Source organism: Histoplasma capsulatum (assembly GCF_000150115.1).
Source record: "Histoplasma capsulatum G186AR genomic scaffold supercont2.1, whole genome shotgun sequence".
NCBI classification, from domain to species: Eukaryota; Fungi; Ascomycota; class Eurotiomycetes; order Onygenales; family Ajellomycetaceae; genus Histoplasma; species Histoplasma capsulatum.
This window is the reverse complement of record NW_025544801.1, coordinates 1,821,506-1,838,915: the sequence shown is the minus strand read 5'-3', so window position 1 is coordinate 1,838,915 and position 17,410 is coordinate 1,821,506. Positions and strand designations below refer to the sequence as shown.

Sequence of the window (17,410 nt, the reverse complement as noted above, 5' to 3'; positions counted from 1 at the left end):
TCTACTCCAACATTGAGAAGATAATATTCATTCTCTACAGTGGAAGAATCATATTTTACTATGTCCTCCCGATCCTTATTATTGAGGCATTGTTGCCGCACAAATCCTCCCAATCCCATCCTGTTCCGATCCAGTCTGCCAACCCAGCATCTTTCCCAACTCCGATGTCTTGCAACGAGCCGGGTAGTTCCCAAGATCCTGGAACCTTCGATGTGGACCTCTTTGGTTCCGAAATTCCTTCGAAACGGGAATTGGCGTGGGACAGAGGCCGCAGGCCGAAAATCTAGAGCGCCTAATCCAGCTACATTTTATGTAATCATGTTCACTCTCATCGGCTCTCAGGCAATTCGTATGATTATGCTCCGAAATGAGTGTGCGAATTATAACCGGAGTGCAGATGCGAAAATGCGGCTGCTGAAAGAAGTTATCGAGCGAATTCAGAAGGGGGAAGATGTGGATGTGAAGAGACTATTGGGAACCGGGGACGAAGCAAAAGAAAGGGAGTGGGAAGAAGGTAATTATACTGCTTGATATATGTGAAGAAAACCAATATTAATTGATTGGATCCTTTAGTGTTGAGAGAAATTGAGCAGGAAGAATCCCTATGGCATTCCAGGTCGAAGCGGACGCAACGCGGAGATGCATCAAAATCCGATGGTGATCTTGATGATTCCCAACAGTCAACTACGCAACAGCATGGGGAACCGGGTGAGACAACCAAGTATCAACCAACCACTTCTAATGATGTATCTACTGCGGAAAGGAGCAAGCCTCAACGACCGTCCAGTTTCTTCTAAACATTCCGTCCCACACTAGTATACGAATTCGACATCGACCTTGTTACAAATTTTAAAATGTCCTTGCTCCCGAAATAATCTCAGACAAAATACCTCCCCACTAGTCAGAAACATGTTCCTAGCGCAGCCCGTACATCATTATGTTTGCTTGACACGCAAAATTCAACTTACATCCCTGACCATGCTTGGCCTGTTCCATCCAGTGGCCCCGTTGCACCTACCACCACCTCACTCATCCAGACCGCCTCCATGGAATAAGCCTCGGGTTTTGCTCGGGCACTGAGCATTGATGTTGAACCTGACGCACTCACTTTTGCATCGTTTCGTCTATGCTGATTCACCTGTCCGGGACCCCAGCATATGTAGCTAATAACTAGAGAACTAGAAAGGCACCGAGAAGGCTCTGGGTTAATTACTATTAGCTTCAACGCTGCTGCATGAGTTCTAAATACCAAAGGGCTGAACAACCGATATGTCCAGGTTCTGCAGGGTTCGGTATACTGTCGTCAGGCTACAGCGTGGGACAATACAGGAGAACGCAGCTTGTGGTAGCCGTAAAAAGAGGAAAAGAAAAGAAAAAGAAAAGAGGTGGTAGAGAGGTATATTCATGCATAAAACGCAGCAAACTACGGTGTTAAGAATTCAGAGAGAAAAGGGTAAATTATATAATATACAGTGTACAGTATGTTCAGTCTCAATTTCGGGAGAGATCATAAAAGAATTCACCAGACAAGGAAGCCATTGAAGAGTTAACAAATTGTATTTTTAAGTGTGATCCGACGTCGCTAGATGATTCCACTTGCGGTGGCTCTTGAAACCAGCGGGCCATATCCACATCGATATATCATTGGTAGATATATCATCGCTAATAATCTGCAGAGACGTCCAATGCAATCAGATCTGTGTCAAAACTGTTAGAGCAGTGCTGCCCGTGTCGTTGAGCATTATGATGCCAACGGGATGATATGACGGCGACCCAGGACTAGGAGCAGGGCGAAGCCGCGCGAATATTCAAGCTAACAATAAGTGTTAACAAAAATTGCACGCAATCTAGGAAATGATGATCCCGTGCCCGCCTCCGATTTCTAGATGAGCGCCGTACGTCACCGATGGGCAAGTTGCTGCTGGCTTAAGGGCTGCTGAGGGTTCGTGAATTTATACTGGAAGGTCAGATCAGCAGAAGAAACAGCCCATGTGGACAGCTGTAATACATACTAGTACCCCTGAAGATCAGGACCATTAAGCATATATGCCAGGAGCCCGGGGAAAACATTTTGGGGGTCAACAACCTTACCAACTTGGACGTTAAGGGCCCGAGAGAACTCCTTCGTGGTAAAGGTCGATGGCAGCGCGCAAGTTAGTCTTTTGCCCCTCACTGGTATTTGGATTATCAATCCTTCCATGATGCGAACGTCAATATCCCATTGAATTGGGATCACGCAATGAAGCAAGCGGGTTAGAGCTTCCAAGCATGTTTGCAGCGCTGAGGATGTTCCGACGCTACTGCTCATCTTATTGGCCATCACATCATGGTCTGAAAAGTGTGGCTGTGCCATCTACAACATGATACTGTGCCTTTTTTTTTCGTGTTACCCACCATACAAAAGAAAAAAGGGTCATTTCTAAACTTGAATCATCTTTCAAACTAAGTGTTGGGGGGCGTGGGAATAGCTAGAAAGGAGAGGAGAGCCAGAAACCAAGGGCGCCAACTCAACTGACCAACAAGGGTTGTCCGCGTTGCAGGCTACACGTTGCTGCAGAAGCGCGCCACATCAGGAGACGATATTAATAAAAAAAGTATCTCATCAGGTCTCTGATCCTGCTCTATCTACTTTCTCTAGAAGGTTTCCTTGTGCGTGTGCTTCCGCAGTGTTCACAGCCTGTTATCAACTTGAACTCAGGGGTCGGATCGAAAGCCTCAACATGTCCGTGCTAAACAGCCACGAGCCCCCTCCCCCGCCGTATAGCTTCGTCGGGTCATCGCGGCTCTCTTCTCCTGCGCCATCTGTTCGTCGCTCGCCCCCACCGTATCATCATAGTCCGTTGTCAAGTCAAGAATGGTTATCGAACAACCCCCCTTCAGGAGCCCCTCAAAACAGTAGACCTCCTAGACTGCCACAGCCGCCGCTACATCACAGCCAGAATCTAAGTCAAAATGAAAGTACAAACCTGGCGCTGCGCCAAAGGCAGGAGGAAGCCAGGCCCTGGTAAGCTCCATAGAAACTACCCATTTTTCTTCGACCATTCACTAACCTGGAAATAAAAATATTAGCCCAAATTGCATTGTGATTCCTATAATGGGACTAACGGGGTCAGGGAAAAGCACTTTTATTTCCCTTTTGGCCGACGGGCCGGGTGACTCTATCGGCCTCGAAGGATGCAAGTTTACTCCCTTGCCATATCAGATTCATCGCAAATAAACCAGTCTGATCTTCCCTCCGATTTATCTTTTCTCTAATTCGACTTGCATAGGCACGAACACCATCGAAATCTACCCGTACCAAATTAACCAGGCAACACGAGTGGCCCTCGTAGATATTCCAAGCTTCAACAACGCCAGTAGAAGCGACATCACTACTCTCAGCTCTATAGCCAACTTCCTTTGCCAGATCTACAGCAACGACATTAAGCTGGGCGGCATCATATACCTACACGACATAATAGCTAGGCGCATGGACAGCCATGCCTTACACAGCCTACGCATGTTCAAAAAGCTTTGTGGCGCAGAGGGTTTATCCAATGCAATCATGATCACGAACATGTGGGAAATCCTACCCACGTTCGAGGAGGGGGTAAGTCGCGAGAGGGAACTACGCGATCGTTACTGGAGCGGCATCCTCGGCCACGGAGGCATGATGATGCGTCATGACGGGAGCAGGTCATCAGCGAAGGAGATTATCAAAACCTGCTTCCGGTACAACCAACACCTCATAGCACCCCTGGACATCCAGCGTGAAATGGTCACACACGACCAGCAACTGAGCGAAACGGCGGCAGGTCGAGAACTATATTCGGCGATCAGGGAGAAGAGGCAACGGTATGCTAGCGAACTGACTACACTGCGTGAGGAATTGGATAAAGCACTCCGAAGGAAGGATTTCGAGTACGGCCAGGAGCTTGAGGAGATGAAAGCGCATCTGCACAGGAAGATTGGACTTGTGGAGGAGAGTGGGAGAATGTTGAGGGGCGATATCCAGCGGTTGAACGGCGAAGTGCATGCGCGGCGGGAGGGCGGGGAGAAGAGGAAAAAGAAGAAATATCTTGGACGGACGGCGCTGGGGATTGGGGTGGCGACAATTCTTGGTTTGACAACGGGTATTTTTATTTGAGTTTCCTTTTTATTCTTTCTTTCTTTTTTCTTGGTCGCCCTCCCCTTCCTCCCCCAGACGAGATCGACTCTCGGGATGATGAGGTCTAAATTGGTAAAACTTTTGTTGTCTTTTTCTCTTTTCCCCGCCTCCATGGATCGGACTAGGTTGGATCACGGTTTCATCTCGCATGAGGAGTTTGTTAAAATGCAGAACAGCAGGATTGGTTCATGGAATGATTCCCCTTTCTTTGCTGAAGATATGTTGCTTAGTATATATAGCGTAATGGTAGCCATGCATGATAATGATTGCCCACTTTACTACTATACCTTTTGTTATTGATATGTTTGGCAACAATCCTATCAAGAAAGTGGAGCGATGCCTTGATGTGGGATATCTTTTCTTTCAGTTATTATTCATTGGATGTGAATAATATACAAAATCTTACTAGCGACATTATCCATTCCGTAGATTAAACATCTTGCAGCCCTATGTGATTCCCCTCATTCAGCAGAAAAGGAGGTCGCGCCATGACGTAACCACAAAAGCTCAGTGTTGTGAAAAACCAAGCTCCAAACCTCATGGGATATATGTATTCATTTAACATCCCTTAATCAACTGATCTATTATAGTAATTAATTTAACCGAGTGGATTTTTGTATACAGTATATTATATATTCTTTAATCTTTCCAATCTTAAAGATTCAGTTGTTGTATATTTTTAGATATGAACTATGATTCAGAAGATCTGAGAACAGAAAAAAGTTTCTAAGTTGAGAAAAATACGCATCTGAGTGTTAAAACATAAGAGAACCTAGTCTGATCTGTGAAAGATCATCGCTCGAACCGGGGCGCATATGCTCTGGAATAAACCAATTAATGATTCGACCGTAGGGCTTCATGGGCACAGAAATCACCCCACATTATGATTGTTTTCTCATCCCATGGTTCTATTGCAGCATCAAGAAAGAAGTATGAAAATGAATAAACTAATGTCCTAGAAAGCGACCATCTAACGCTCAGTTTAAGGCAGAAAAGCCTCATATTTGATTTATTTTGGAAGAATTGAGGGGGGAGAGAGAGGAAGAAGTTAAGCCACAGGCGGATAAATAACAAGTACAAAATATAAAACAATACGAGAAAAATCCGCTCAGCAAGTAAAGGAGGTTAGTCTGGTCTAGTTAGAGTCTAGATAACACAAATATAAAAAGTAGAAATTGAGAGAAGAAATGGATGTTAGTGTTGTGGTTAGTGATTAAAGGGGGTGTGAGTTGTTCTATCGCTCTTTCGCTCCCTCCCTCCCTCTCTCTATTTTCTATCATTCTATCGATACGATTGTATTTCTCTTTTATCCGTGAAAAACGGGCGATGTGCTAAAAACAAAGACGAAAATAGGTCAGGAGCAGGTTATGTAAGGGACATCCTGTTAGTTTTCCAAAAAGAAAAGCAAAAAAGGCAGAGGGAAAAATCAAAAAAGAGACAATCGAGATGTGGATGAAGGCAATATTAAGATGAAAAATTAAAAAGAAAACGAATATGTCGTTCTTAAAAGGAAAGGCCATCTAAGAGAATGCAAGCAAATGATTTTTCATTAGAGGATTTATGTGTGAAATGGGAAGTATGCAACGACGCCGCTGGGGTAAGAAAGGAGGTCGACTAAGAGATTTAGATGAATAATAAAATTAATAAACAAAATCTATGGCGTTATGGCAAAAAACTTGAGCAAAGAGACGGTGGTGAAATGAGGTTAGGGGACGGGGCAGCAAGAGGAGGATCACTGCTTGGTTGCGTAGCCTGGTCAGTGTGGTTGATCGATACGAAGAGCCAAACCAAGGGCAGGCGAGAAGAGAATGCACAAAGTAGGCTTACGAGCAAAGGGGAAGTAAGAAAGAAAGCGGTTCGAGATACTGAAACACGGCATGGAGAGGTGGATCAACATACACACCTCTGTCTGCTTCATCATGTTCATGCAGCACCACCAGGCAACGCCGCGCCCTTGGGCACCTTGATCCGGCCAAAATTCTCATCCAAATCAAGAATGAGTTTCAGCGCGTTCCGCGACCGGATATACGGCAGAGGCCCTGTCGCCCGCTGACCCAACCCCGGCTCGATGTGGCCGATGGGCGTAACTTCTTCTGCATGACTGCCCGGAAGCGGTAGCCATTTCTGCAGAACCTCATAGGCAGCAAGCGTAAATCCGAACTGCGGCGACGAGCGGAAGATACGTGCCGGGCCGCCTTTGAAGAACGCGCGGAAGCCTTCGTCTTTCATTATCGTCTTCGCGCAGTGGCGTAGGGAGGTGTATTTCGTTTCGCCTTTGCGGGCTTCGACTTGCAATCTCGTCTTGATGACATCGCATGGTGTCGTGAGGTAGGCGGCTGGCATACCAGCGATGGCACCGGCGGTTAAGAGCTGGATTACGCTTAGTTTCTTTGTGGGGGATTCGCCAAAGAAGTCGGATTTCAAGTGTGCGTAGGTTGGGAAATAAATGGCGGAGAATGGCACTGGGAGTTTGCCGGTTAGATAGTTGCATTAAAGTAGTAGTTTTATTATTTTTGCTCACCATCACGTAGTAAACAGGCGCTAGCTCCTTTGTACAGGCCCATCAATCCCAGATTTTTGATGATCCATATGGCTGATCGACGTGGCGCACCCTCAACGCTCTTGGCGATCTCTCCTTGGACTTGCAGACGAATCTTCACGATCTCTAAGGGGTTTGTGAAAACCTAATTGTAAAACTTAGCAACAGACAAAAAAAGGAAACGAAGAAAATAAACAATAAGCATACCACTTGGCATCCACCAGCAGCACCACCTGCAAAAATTTCCCACGGCAATGGGATCTTCCCTGTCTGCTTGTCCGTGAACGTCCCGCGAACCAGATCGTTTACCGTGAGTTTGATGGCCTTTTCAGGGGCAACGCCAATTAATTGCGGTACCACACCCGAATACAAGCCAAGAACACCTTCATTCCGAATAACTTTCCTCGCACAATCGATCGAATTGCTATACAACCTTTCTCCGACACGTGCACTTCTCTGGTTCTGCATCCTCGTCTTGACAAGGTCAATGGGGTAGACCATGAATGCACCAAAGGCACCTGCAATGCTGCCCAGACCAAAATGATGCACCGACTCCAAGATACTATGGAGGACCTGTTTCGATTTGGTAGTGGCCTTGTCTGCGGCTTGCGTGGCGCCTTCCACCGCAGCATTACCGAGCGCAGCAGCTGTAGAATGCCATGAAGCGTCTACGACTTTCGCAAAATCGTTTAAGGAGAGTTTTCCCGAGGGTGTATCGAGACCGGCAAAGTGGAAGAGGATATCAGCCTCCATAGGGGTAAAGAGAGAAAAGCGCGCTATGCGAGCGGCTTCGTTGAGGAAATCGGTGCGGGTGATTTTGCCATCGTGACTCTTGCTGATGGCGCTGCGGACGATGTTATCGATCATATCCATCTCTCGTATTATATTCTGAAAAGCGCGGACGTTTGCATACGAAATCTTACTTCCCGCGCTAATAGTACACAGGGAGGGTAGATTATCTAGCACATGATCTGAAAGCTTGTGTTTGGAGGTCTTCAGTATGATACGCTGGAAATCCTCCGGCTCGATGTATCCATCCCCATCCATATCGAGAAGGTGGAATGCCTGGCGTATTCTCTCGCCCTGGAGGCCACGGAGCATCTGTGCAAATTGAGGGTAGGTCATGTCATGCCGTCGCTTCTTCGTTCCTGTATACAATGATGCCCATTCCGAGTTCCAGTCAAAGGGGATACTATCGCTCCCCGTATTCTCCTTATATAGCTTTTGGAACGTCTCATATTTAATCGCGCCCGTCCCCTCAACGTCAAACAAACGGAATGCAATCTCATATTCCGCATCGGGCTTGGCAATTAGATTCTCGAACGCGGCCCAATCATGCAGGTTTACTTTGCCAGTCTTTCGTCGGTCGGCAACTCGGAATAGGATACCGTATTGTTCGCGTTTAATTTTGTGCTGTCGGTTGTGAATTAAAATCGAGGTGTCAGCGGATCGATGTTTTTTTTCTGATTACGTAGCTCATGGAAATAAAAAAGACTACTTACATAGTCTTCATGTACGGGGGCAATGGCATTGATGAAATCCTCCTCGTTCATATATCGCTCTTCTGTCTCGCTATCAATTCTAGAATGATGGTGGAAGTGTGCCCTGATCCGGGATGTAACTGGCAAGGTTGGATCCGGCACAATGGTTCCCCTGAGGGAATCCTTTATACTATCCTTAACTCCAGCCATGATTGAAAGATTTGTGGGGTGAGCAGGCTAATTGGTAATTGGAACTCAACGATAGCCACACACTCACACACTCATGCACGGTACCACGAAGCTATCCAGGTGAGAGAGCTGTTGGAGTTAGGATGTGAGGCTGAAGAAAAGGCCAAAAGAAAAAACGAACTGGGTATTTCGACAAGGTCAACAGCCGCGATTCCGAGGAATGCAGCTAAGAGGTTCTGGCAAGATTAGAGCTAGCCAGCCTACCAGTAGTGAGTGAACAGGGGAGAAACGAAAGTCGAAACGTAACAACCTTGGAAAACCAACACCTTAAACCAACTGCAAAACAAAAAAGCGGAAAATGAAGAAATATGAAAAATCACTTCCAACGATTCATAATAATATGCACAAAGAGAATGAGTGTGCGTGTGAGCGGTGGGATGTGGTGGTCTTGCAAAAAAAAAACACCAGAGAGCAATAGGAGATCGAGAACCTTGCTTGGAAGGCCAAATGAAATAAAACTGTCATTTTTTGAAGGTGACAGATTTTTTTGCCTGCTGACCAGCGGCCAGCCAATAGAATTGCCGGAGCAGGTGTTTGATTGCTGACTCAACGGATCTGGCCCACCGGTAACGGCGGCCGGATCGGGCAAGGCGTGGGCGGTGGGTTGGCTGGACCTGCGAACCATGTGACAAAATGGTCGCGTCCGCGTTTTGTCCCAGGCCGATGAGGCGATTGACTGTGTCAGATTGGCTTATTTATATACCTAGTTAACTAACTACTGAGTTACGGCGTATCTAGCCACAGCGGACAAGACGTGCATTGTTTTGTGCAGTTAGGGAAGAAGCCTCGGTTTCATCGTGGCTAGTTATTTTTAGCACTCCCGAGCCCTACACAAGCTTTTTGGTTCCTGCATTGAAGACCGCGACCAGTACGCGCTTTCTCTCTTTCTACGATACCCGTGATATGTATCGAGGCTGATGACTCCATGCGTAGCTAGAGTATCTCCCCTGGCATTGTGCTCACCGGAGAGCATCGTTTGGAGTTCTCGAGCTTAGCTGCCCACTACGCAGAGCCTAAGGAGCCGTTATCGGCACAAGCTACACAGCTCGGACCCGCCCTCCCCGCATCGGCCAATTCTGATATCCCACACCTCGTAAACTGCCAGTGGGGCAAAAAGACAACATTTTTTCTCGTCTCTCTCTCCCGCCTTGCAAAATCCGCAGGCCAAAGAGAAAAAAGGGGAGACTACATAGTCCTGGTTGTCGTCAAAGTTGAGTCTTTTTGATGGTTCTTGGCAGGGGTACAAACCCAATCCCAATAATGCAGGAAACCTTGCTGGCAGGGGTTGCTTTGACCCATCCATTCTACTGAACTTCAAGGCAACGAAATCCGAGATTAAGCTCCATGCTTATAGGGAAGTCTATTTTCTCTTGTATGCTATCAATAGTGCGTAAGGTTGCGGGGCAAAATCTATTTTGCTCGCGAGGAAATGGAGGAAAGACCAGGATAGTTATCTCCATTGTAAATTAAGCCCCAGCTACCCTGGACCCCTCAAATGTGGTTAAGAGGATTAATGTCTCGTATTTCAATTGTAACGGCTTGAGATATACCAGTTCACTTTCCACATTCTCAACATTACTAGTAGCTTTTATCAAACAATTATGAAGCACGTTGTGTCAGTCAGTGATCGAAAATCTTAACCTCCTTTTTAATTCAATGACTTGGATGAGATCAGTAAGTATTACTCGCTGCAATTCGTTTTCTGACCTGGTTATTTTTTTCTTGATTCAATGGCCGGATCTCACTCTCATAGCTACAGAAGCGGATTTATCTGAGAGGGTAAAAAAATTTATACACAGTGCCACCGAACTTTTACATTTGATGAATGCTAGTATGGACACTAGGAATGGTATGGGTCTTGGCTACATGAGCTGTGTGCTCTTGCTCAAACCATTATTGCCCTGAGAATCAATCGAAATACTCCGCCTGCGCATGGAACAAAAAACTTTTGCTAGCTCCATGCATTTGGGGGGAAGCAAGATCTGGGAAGTCCGCCTGGGAATTTACTCTTATTTATCTTTTTCAAAAGGCAAAAGCAAGCAATGTTACAGAAACAAGTGTAAATCACAGCAATTTAACATTTACTGGTGTTGGTATATCTGCGCTGTACAACTGATTATGACTATTACTATCTCCCAATTCCCAAGCGCTGCCATTATTGTACTCATGGATTCGGCCCTTTATTTATTTTGAGATCGAGGTAACCTTTTGACTCACCAACTCTTATTTGCTCTTAGTAGCATAGTTATTTTTTGAAATCATGTGTGGACTGCTAGTAGTATGTTTGAAGTCAGGGCCTCAATATCTAAACGAGAGCCCTCAAAATTTAGAAAACTTAAATTCATACTTTACAACGTATAGCTTCGAGTATTGACAATCAAATTAATGGGATTTGCACCTGGCTAATGTCCAGTGAGTATATTTTCTTTCTCTCCACCTTTCCGCTTCCGTATGACATATAAAGCTTCTCATACCCGCAAACCCCTTTTCTGCTAGGCCACTGGGCCAATCCAAACCGCCAACATTTTCTTATCCTTTGGATTTAATAGCACGCCTGTTATTTTTCCATACAATTCCCTTGAAAAGCCTTCTCAGGGCCGCAGTAAAAAAAGTTAAAAATTAAAAATTGCAAGCATTTTATACAACTTTATACGGTCATCTTTGAAGCTATTAGAATATGATTTAGTTAAAATGACTGGCCAAGCCAAAGACTCTGAACGGGTTTCTCTGATGGCAGAGTAGAAATTAACCAATCAGCGAGTGGTTGATTGAAAGTTAACTAACTTACACTGACTTTTCGAATTTATAAAGAAAAACGTTCGGAATGGATTCTTAGAATTATCAGACGAAAAGCACTCTTGCTAGAGAGCTCCACATGTTGATTTAAATTTGAATAATCCGGTCGGTTCCAAGTACAGTGCAATTTGCTGATCCACAGCATCGCAACTTTACCCCGCACCTTGAGTTGTTGTCATTCCGGAGAGGAACGAAGGCTGGCTTGAAAAAATCGACCACGCCATCACCGCCAAATCACCAACATCGGTCACACATTCGCCCTCCTCTGTTGTTCGGTTTGTTCTCATGCAGCTTGTCCAACCCGTGCACAAACTCCAGCAGACGAGGTTGGGTGGGGTTGGCATCTGATAGACCAGACCAAGAATCCGCAAGTGGCCACAACGTGAGATATGCGTGATCTCGATGTGTCGTCATGCATTGGTTGGGCGCTTCCACCGCCCTCCCTGCACATCCAGGGCCTTATTGGCCGAGACAGGGAGGGCTGGGTCCAAGCATCTCAGCATCCCGGACCTTTCCAGGCGGTTGCAGCAGCGATCAGCCAACCACCGTTATTTTGCACCCCTTTGCCCCTTTGCCCCTTGACCCCAACTCCCCCGAACTGGGCGACTGGGCAGCTCAAGGGTCTATATAGCCGCTGAGGTTTCCCTCGTTGTCCTGCTCTCTTTGCTGCAGTCTCTGTTTCGAATTTCAAACTCCCCTTTCTTCTCTTTATTTCCTCCTCTCATATTTTTTATTCCAATTTGCACTGATTGGCTGGCCCAATCATCGCGCCTCTCTAATATTTATTCTATTTTTATCCTCTGTCTCTACGCTTCAGTTTGAAGTGGTCTCCGGTTATTTTCAGCAGGCCTCCGTGTCTTCATTTTATTTATTCGTTCGGTCTTGTCTCGTGGCCGCGCCAGAGTCGACGACTCATTTTCGCCCTGATCGACGCTGAAGAAGGAGCATATATTTTTATATCTATCCTCTTATCTATTCAAGCGTTCCCTTATCTTCAACATACCCTCAAACGATCACAGACAACCACAGACATAATGTACGCTGCACGCGCCGCTAAGCCTAAGCTCTCTTTGAGCATCGCTGCTGCCTCGACCAGCAACACATCACGTCCTGTTCTATCCCTCAAATCTCCCGTTGCCATGACTATGACCATGTCTCCTCGGACACCACTATCGCCTTCTCCTCTGAGCCCAACTGCTCGCAACACAAAGCTCAACCAACGAGGCTTCTCCACCATGCAACAACAAGCTACCTTTGCATATGCCAACTCTGCCTCTTCGAAAAGCATCCTCAAGAAGAATAGCTCCTGCGCCAGCTCCTGCTCCAGCTCTCCAGGCAGCGGCGCTTCTTCTAAGCGAATCCAGTTCAATTGCGAGCCCACCATCCACTGTGTGACCCCTATTGAGAACACAGATGACTATTATGGTGGCTACGTGAAGATGTCCAGAGACGAACGACGATGGCTGCTGCGCTCTTAAATGACGGATGTGAAATGATATCAAAGCAAAAATAACAGAAAACGCCGTATTGGGAAAATTGAATGACTTTCTATATATATGACTTTATCCAGCGCGACCCCGTCGTATCCCTCTGTTTCCGTTCCTCCTCTTGGAAAATGGGGGTGGGGTCTCTTTTCCGCTTACTCAATTCTCCTTTCTGTCTGAGTGTGGTGGACATGCGAGCTTTGTCCCTGGATAAATTGTATGCTCGGACCGCCACCCCTCTTTCACGCGCCAGGGGCCACTCGCTCAATTGAAACCCATGAAACCATACACCACGGGAATTCGATGCTTCACCCACCGCGAGCGAGCAGCAGCTTCAGGAGAATAGAGGGTCCGCGCCCCGGGAGCCGGGAGGCGGGAGGGGGAAGGAGGGGGACACATTTCCTTCGTTTGCGAGGCGGAGATATAGTAGCTATATTTAGTAATATTAAAGGGGTGGTGGCTGGGACATTTTTGTGATGTGTTAGAGAAGGGAAATGAAAGCAGCAGACATGTATGCCTTTTCGGAATTTATGCCCCTCACGAACTCTATTGATTTAAACCTTTCTTCGTTTCGGATAAATTAAACTTTTATTTATTTTTTTGATTCGGATATTTTCTTTCCCTCCCAAGCGAATATTGACAATTATTTCTCATTTCATGGTCTGTTTCATTGTAACGGTTTGCTTTCTTGCGTAGCTCTGATGTAAGCTTTTGGGAAGGGCTGGCAAAGCGGTGAAAGCCAAGCAGCACACTCGTTGTTCTCTGTAAATCCGGTACAGAAATTTAAATGGAAATCTCAATACTGATGTGGCCTTGGTGCCTAACTTGACCGCCAAGTTTTAGGCACCAAGCCTCCCAACCCTTCCCCCTCCCCCACCCAAAACCCCAAACTGTTATGAGGGTGCGTACCATACTTACCGTAACATATAAATTTCTAGCGCTTGCAAGGAAGGACATTTGGATGTTCCAAGCCTAGACAGGGACTTCCTTGCAAAAAATTTCTTCACGATCCTGGATCGTGCTCTTTTACTTGTCCGATGCCTGCCTGGATCCTCAGGGTGTAACATTGAAAATTGGATAAAATAGCAACGATCCTGTCCTTTCACAAACTAAAAATTAAGTTGTGCCACCTTGTATGTGATACCGTGCATGCGAAAGAATTCACGTGAGTATCTACTTTGGGGATTGGGGGGGGGAATAGTGACAACTTTGGATAAAATCGCTGGGAAGCTATTTTAAAACAACTCTTAGGATGCATCTCCCGAAACTTTCGACATAAGAACAAATTAAACTTGCAGGAGAGTTTCTTAAAAGGAAGAAGATAATGCGCAATCTCAGTGTTCTGGCGGGCTGTCTGTCTCTCTTATTCCATGTAAGAACCCGTTCCGCCCAAGTGATTGGTTCCTGCAGATCCTTGGGTAAACTTTCTTCGGACTCGAAAGAACCAAAAAGCTTGCTTGCTGTGCTGCCCATCGCCATTCGTGCCCAACCGCTCCTTACACTCCTTTTGTTTTCGCAGCAACACAATCAATGTTTTTTCTCCGGCAACCATTGCGGGGACTGTGCTGTCGTAAATTGTTCTCTAGTCACTCCATCTCTGACCGGCGATATCTTCTCACTCTCGCCATCGAATCGTCATGGTAGGTTACATATGTTACATGGGATGCCTATAACCTTTCTTTGAACCATGATCGATGTCAGGGAAGAAACGTTTTGCTGACCAGCTTGAATGCCTTGCCCACGGATTGAAACTTCTTCAGCGATGACACATCCGTGGCCATTGTCGAGAAGCATGGCAAGCTGTCATCGTCATCGTCGTCATCGTCGTCAATCCCCGCCAGCTCTACCGTCCATTTCCTGGAAAACATCACAGCGGACTCGAGGAAATACCACGGCATCCACCCTGTCGTGGCTCTTGATTCCCACCAGGAGCATACAGCAAAGCTGGTCAATAAGTCTTTGACGTATTTGCCTGCAGCTAAGCTTACGGGCGCGAATGATGCGGGACGGATAATCAGCCTTGCCTCCTCTGCCGCCCGTGGGGACGGGCCGCTATTACGAAGGAAGCCTGATTTCATCTCAGTTACAAGGGGCCCAGGAATGCGATCGAATCTATCCGTGGGTCTGGATACGGCTAAGGGACTCTCGGTGGCCTGGCAGGTTCCCATTGTCGGCGTGCATCATATGCAAGCACACCTTCTTACACCCCGCTTGGCAGTTTCTCTCCAGCAACGACAGCATGGCGAAACAACAGCTAGAGAGAAGCCAGATACAGGAACTAGCAGTAGGCCGAATTTCCCGTTCATGTCCATTCTTGTATCTGGAGGACACACGCTGCTTGTACTCTCGAGGTCAATAGTGGATCATGAGATACTCGCTTCCACATCTGACATTGCCATTGGAGATGCTCTGGATAAACTTGCCAGATCTCTTCTGCCCCAGTCGTTCCTGGAGCAGTCGAATACTACGATGTACGGAAAAATGTTGGAAACATTTGCGTTCCCCGATGGCCCTAGCGATTACGCAGACTACCAACCTCCACGAACACGAATGGAGGAAGTCATGAAATCGAAGGATAATCGGTGGGGATGGTCACTTCCCATGCCGTTTGCCAATACCAGAAAGTTGGAATTTAGTTTTTCAGGGGTCGCATCTCAGGCTCAAACTATTATCTCCAACAAACGAGATCCATGGCAAGCTGCGGGCAATACCGGAGATGGCTTCATGTCAAATGACGAGAGGATGGATATCGCGCGTACCTTTATGACAGTGTGTTTCGAACATCTAGCGTCTCGGACAATGATTGCTCTGCAAAACTTACGCGAACAACAACAGCAAGGACAAAGGGAACAGCGGCAAGACCAAACATGCGAAAGTCAAAAGTTTGAGGATGTGAAACACCTTGTCATTAGCGGAGGAGTTGGTGCTAATCGGTTCTTGAGGAGGCTGTTCCGTTCTTTTCTCGACATTCGTGGATTTTCAGATGTCGATGTTATTGCTCCGCCGCCCTATCTTTGCACTGACAATGCCGCGATGATTGGGTGGGCGGGGATTGAAATGTTTGAAGCTGGGTGGCGCTCCGATCTTCTATGTCGGCCATTACGGAAATGGTCTCTTGACGCTCGTGCTGAGGATGGCGGTATATTAGGGCCGGGAGATTGGATAAAATCCGGCTCCATCTAACACCCTCAAGGAAAAAGAGAAAGAAATCATTACTGGGGATAAATTCACAGATGAATGCCTCTTTTCTTTGTTCCAACCCGTTTCGTTCCATTTCTTGAGTTGTGCGTTTTGGATATGGAAAAAGAGACTTTATAAAGGTATAAGGCTGTATAAAAACGCAAGGAAATACATTGGGAAGCTGGAATACTGGAAAGTTGGTAAGAAGGAGAAAGGACAACTCATAAGGAACTAAAACGGAAAACATACGGATCAAAACCAATGAAAATCGTCTAAAAATTCAACAAAGGAAAAAAATGAAACGATATTAGGAGAAACGCATCAGTGCGTTGACAGACAAAATCCCACGACTCGGCACATACTCCTTTAACAATACCCCTTCATATGTTTTTTAATCTTGGGCAATAGCCCAAGAGATGGCCACATATGTATGCATCTTGACTCAAATTAATAACCGAAGAGAAAATGAAGAGAAAAGAGGGAAAAAAGCAAATGGCAGACCCGATGCAAGCTGACTAGGATGCGTGAAAAAACTGAATATGAAGGACCCGCTAACTACAAATTTAGCAACCACCACACGTCTAACTCACCCAAGCATTATACCATTTAATCCCATCGGGAATGCAGCGTCTGGTGTAACTTTCATCGTATGAGGTTGGGGATCTTTAACTTCTCTTCATCATGACTATCGTGACTCCCTCGACTCTCGTTATCGGAGCTTGCTCTCCTCAAGGAGCTTGGGGCTGTCATGGGCAGAAGATTTCGCTGGCCACGTTCCAAACACTATGTGGTCTCCGAGTTAGTGCCAACATTCGTCATCTTCACATTTTGCCGGCGGTGTCCCGGGAGGAAGGCAGGATGCGGATCACCTTAGAAAGGGGACTGGGGATAACTTACAAGCTTTTCTACATCCTCCCAATGTTCCCCTGTGGCTTCTGCTAGTGGTCGCCAAATTTCGGGCCTCAGCTGGTTGTAGTGCCTTGTCACTCTCTGGACTCGTTCGTCTACCCACTCAGAGCCCCGACGTTTCGCTGCGAGCCGCTCATGCCTCTTCCGACACGCGTTAGAGCTCTTGAATGGGAAACTTTGCTCCTGGATTCGGTTCCAGCCAAGCCCTTGGGCACGAGCAGAGATGAGAATCTCATCGTCTTGTGGTGACCATGGTCCAGATTGACTTGGCGTGGAGGGTGTGGCGGGAGAAGCAGGCACTGCGCGTTCAGGCCGTTCGGGAATGGTTCGACGATCTAACGTGGAAATGCGTGGTGGTGGCATGGTGCGAGGGGAACTTCGGTCCTCCCATGCTGGAGAATGGCGGGTGATTGCTCCTGCTGCAGCCGCAGGTGTTCGCGTTTGATGCATCATGGCTGTGGACATCATTGCCGCTCTCGATTTCGGGTCAGGGTACGGCCTAGATCGTCTAGATCCTCGGGGGATTGTCTGTTTCGGCATTTCAGTTCGTATCAGGTCACAACCAAAAGGACACAAAAAAATCGAGGCTTCAGCTTCGAGCACAACGAGTGAGGGAGCTGTCAGG

General features: G+C 46.7%; 7 protein-coding genes across 7 annotated transcripts; 4 read left to right on the top strand and 3 right to left on the bottom strand.

Moving 5' to 3' along the window:
* Window position 1: 1 nt before the first annotated feature.
* On the top strand, window positions 2–1,353 carry HCBG_00590 (uncharacterized protein; the record flags this gene model as incomplete). The annotated part of the gene is made up of 3 exons (XM_045427640.1): window positions 2–349; window positions 398–514; window positions 574–1,353. 3 exons carry the CDS (start codon window positions 61–63, stop codon window positions 795–797), a joined length of 630 nt encoding a protein of 209 aa, XP_045291615.1.
* A 426-nt stretch (window positions 1,354–1,779) lies between these two features.
* On the bottom strand, window positions 1,780–2,353 carry HCBG_00589 (uncharacterized protein; the record flags this gene model as incomplete). The annotated part of the gene is made up of 2 exons (XM_045427639.1): window positions 1,780–1,813; window positions 2,013–2,353. 2 exons carry the CDS (start codon window positions 2,351–2,353, stop codon window positions 1,780–1,782), a joined length of 375 nt encoding a protein of 124 aa, XP_045291614.1.
* Window positions 2,354–2,720: 367 nt separating this feature from the next.
* Window positions 2,721–4,126, top strand: HCBG_00588 (uncharacterized protein; the record flags this gene model as incomplete). Its single annotated transcript, XM_045427638.1, has 3 exons — window positions 2,721–3,004; window positions 3,070–3,152; window positions 3,270–4,126. 3 exons carry the CDS (start codon window positions 2,721–2,723, stop codon window positions 4,124–4,126), a joined length of 1,224 nt encoding a protein of 407 aa, XP_045291613.1.
* A 1,543-nt stretch (window positions 4,127–5,669) lies between these two features.
* On the bottom strand, window positions 5,670–8,824 carry HCBG_00587 (mitochondrial inner membrane protein; the record flags this gene model as incomplete). The annotated part of the gene is made up of 5 exons (XM_045427637.1): window positions 5,670–5,882; window positions 6,051–6,609; window positions 6,669–6,831; window positions 6,894–8,099; window positions 8,189–8,824. The coding sequence occupies 4 exons, from the start codon at window positions 8,375–8,377 to the stop codon at window positions 6,071–6,073; spliced, it is 2,097 nt and encodes a 698-aa protein (XP_045291612.1).
* A 3,422-nt stretch (window positions 8,825–12,246) lies between these two features.
* HCBG_00586 (uncharacterized protein) lies at window positions 12,247–12,690 on the top strand (the record flags this gene model as incomplete). The annotated part of the gene is made up of 1 exon (XM_045427636.1): window positions 12,247–12,690. The coding sequence occupies one exon, from the start codon at window positions 12,247–12,249 to the stop codon at window positions 12,688–12,690; it is 444 nt and encodes a 147-aa protein (XP_045291611.1).
* A 1,511-nt stretch (window positions 12,691–14,201) lies between these two features.
* HCBG_00585 (glycoprotease) lies at window positions 14,202–16,364 on the top strand (the record flags this gene model as incomplete). Its single annotated transcript, XM_045427635.1, has 2 exons — window positions 14,202–14,336; window positions 14,457–16,364. The coding sequence occupies 2 exons, from the start codon at window positions 14,227–14,229 to the stop codon at window positions 15,877–15,879; spliced, it is 1,533 nt and encodes a 510-aa protein (XP_045291610.1).
* A 154-nt stretch (window positions 16,365–16,518) lies between these two features.
* On the bottom strand, window positions 16,519–17,325 carry HCBG_00584 (uncharacterized protein; the record flags this gene model as incomplete). Its single annotated transcript, XM_045427634.1, has 2 exons — window positions 16,519–16,659; window positions 16,774–17,325. 2 exons carry the CDS (start codon window positions 17,323–17,325, stop codon window positions 16,519–16,521), a joined length of 693 nt encoding a protein of 230 aa, XP_045291609.1.
* Window positions 17,326–17,410: the final 85 nt, after the last annotated feature.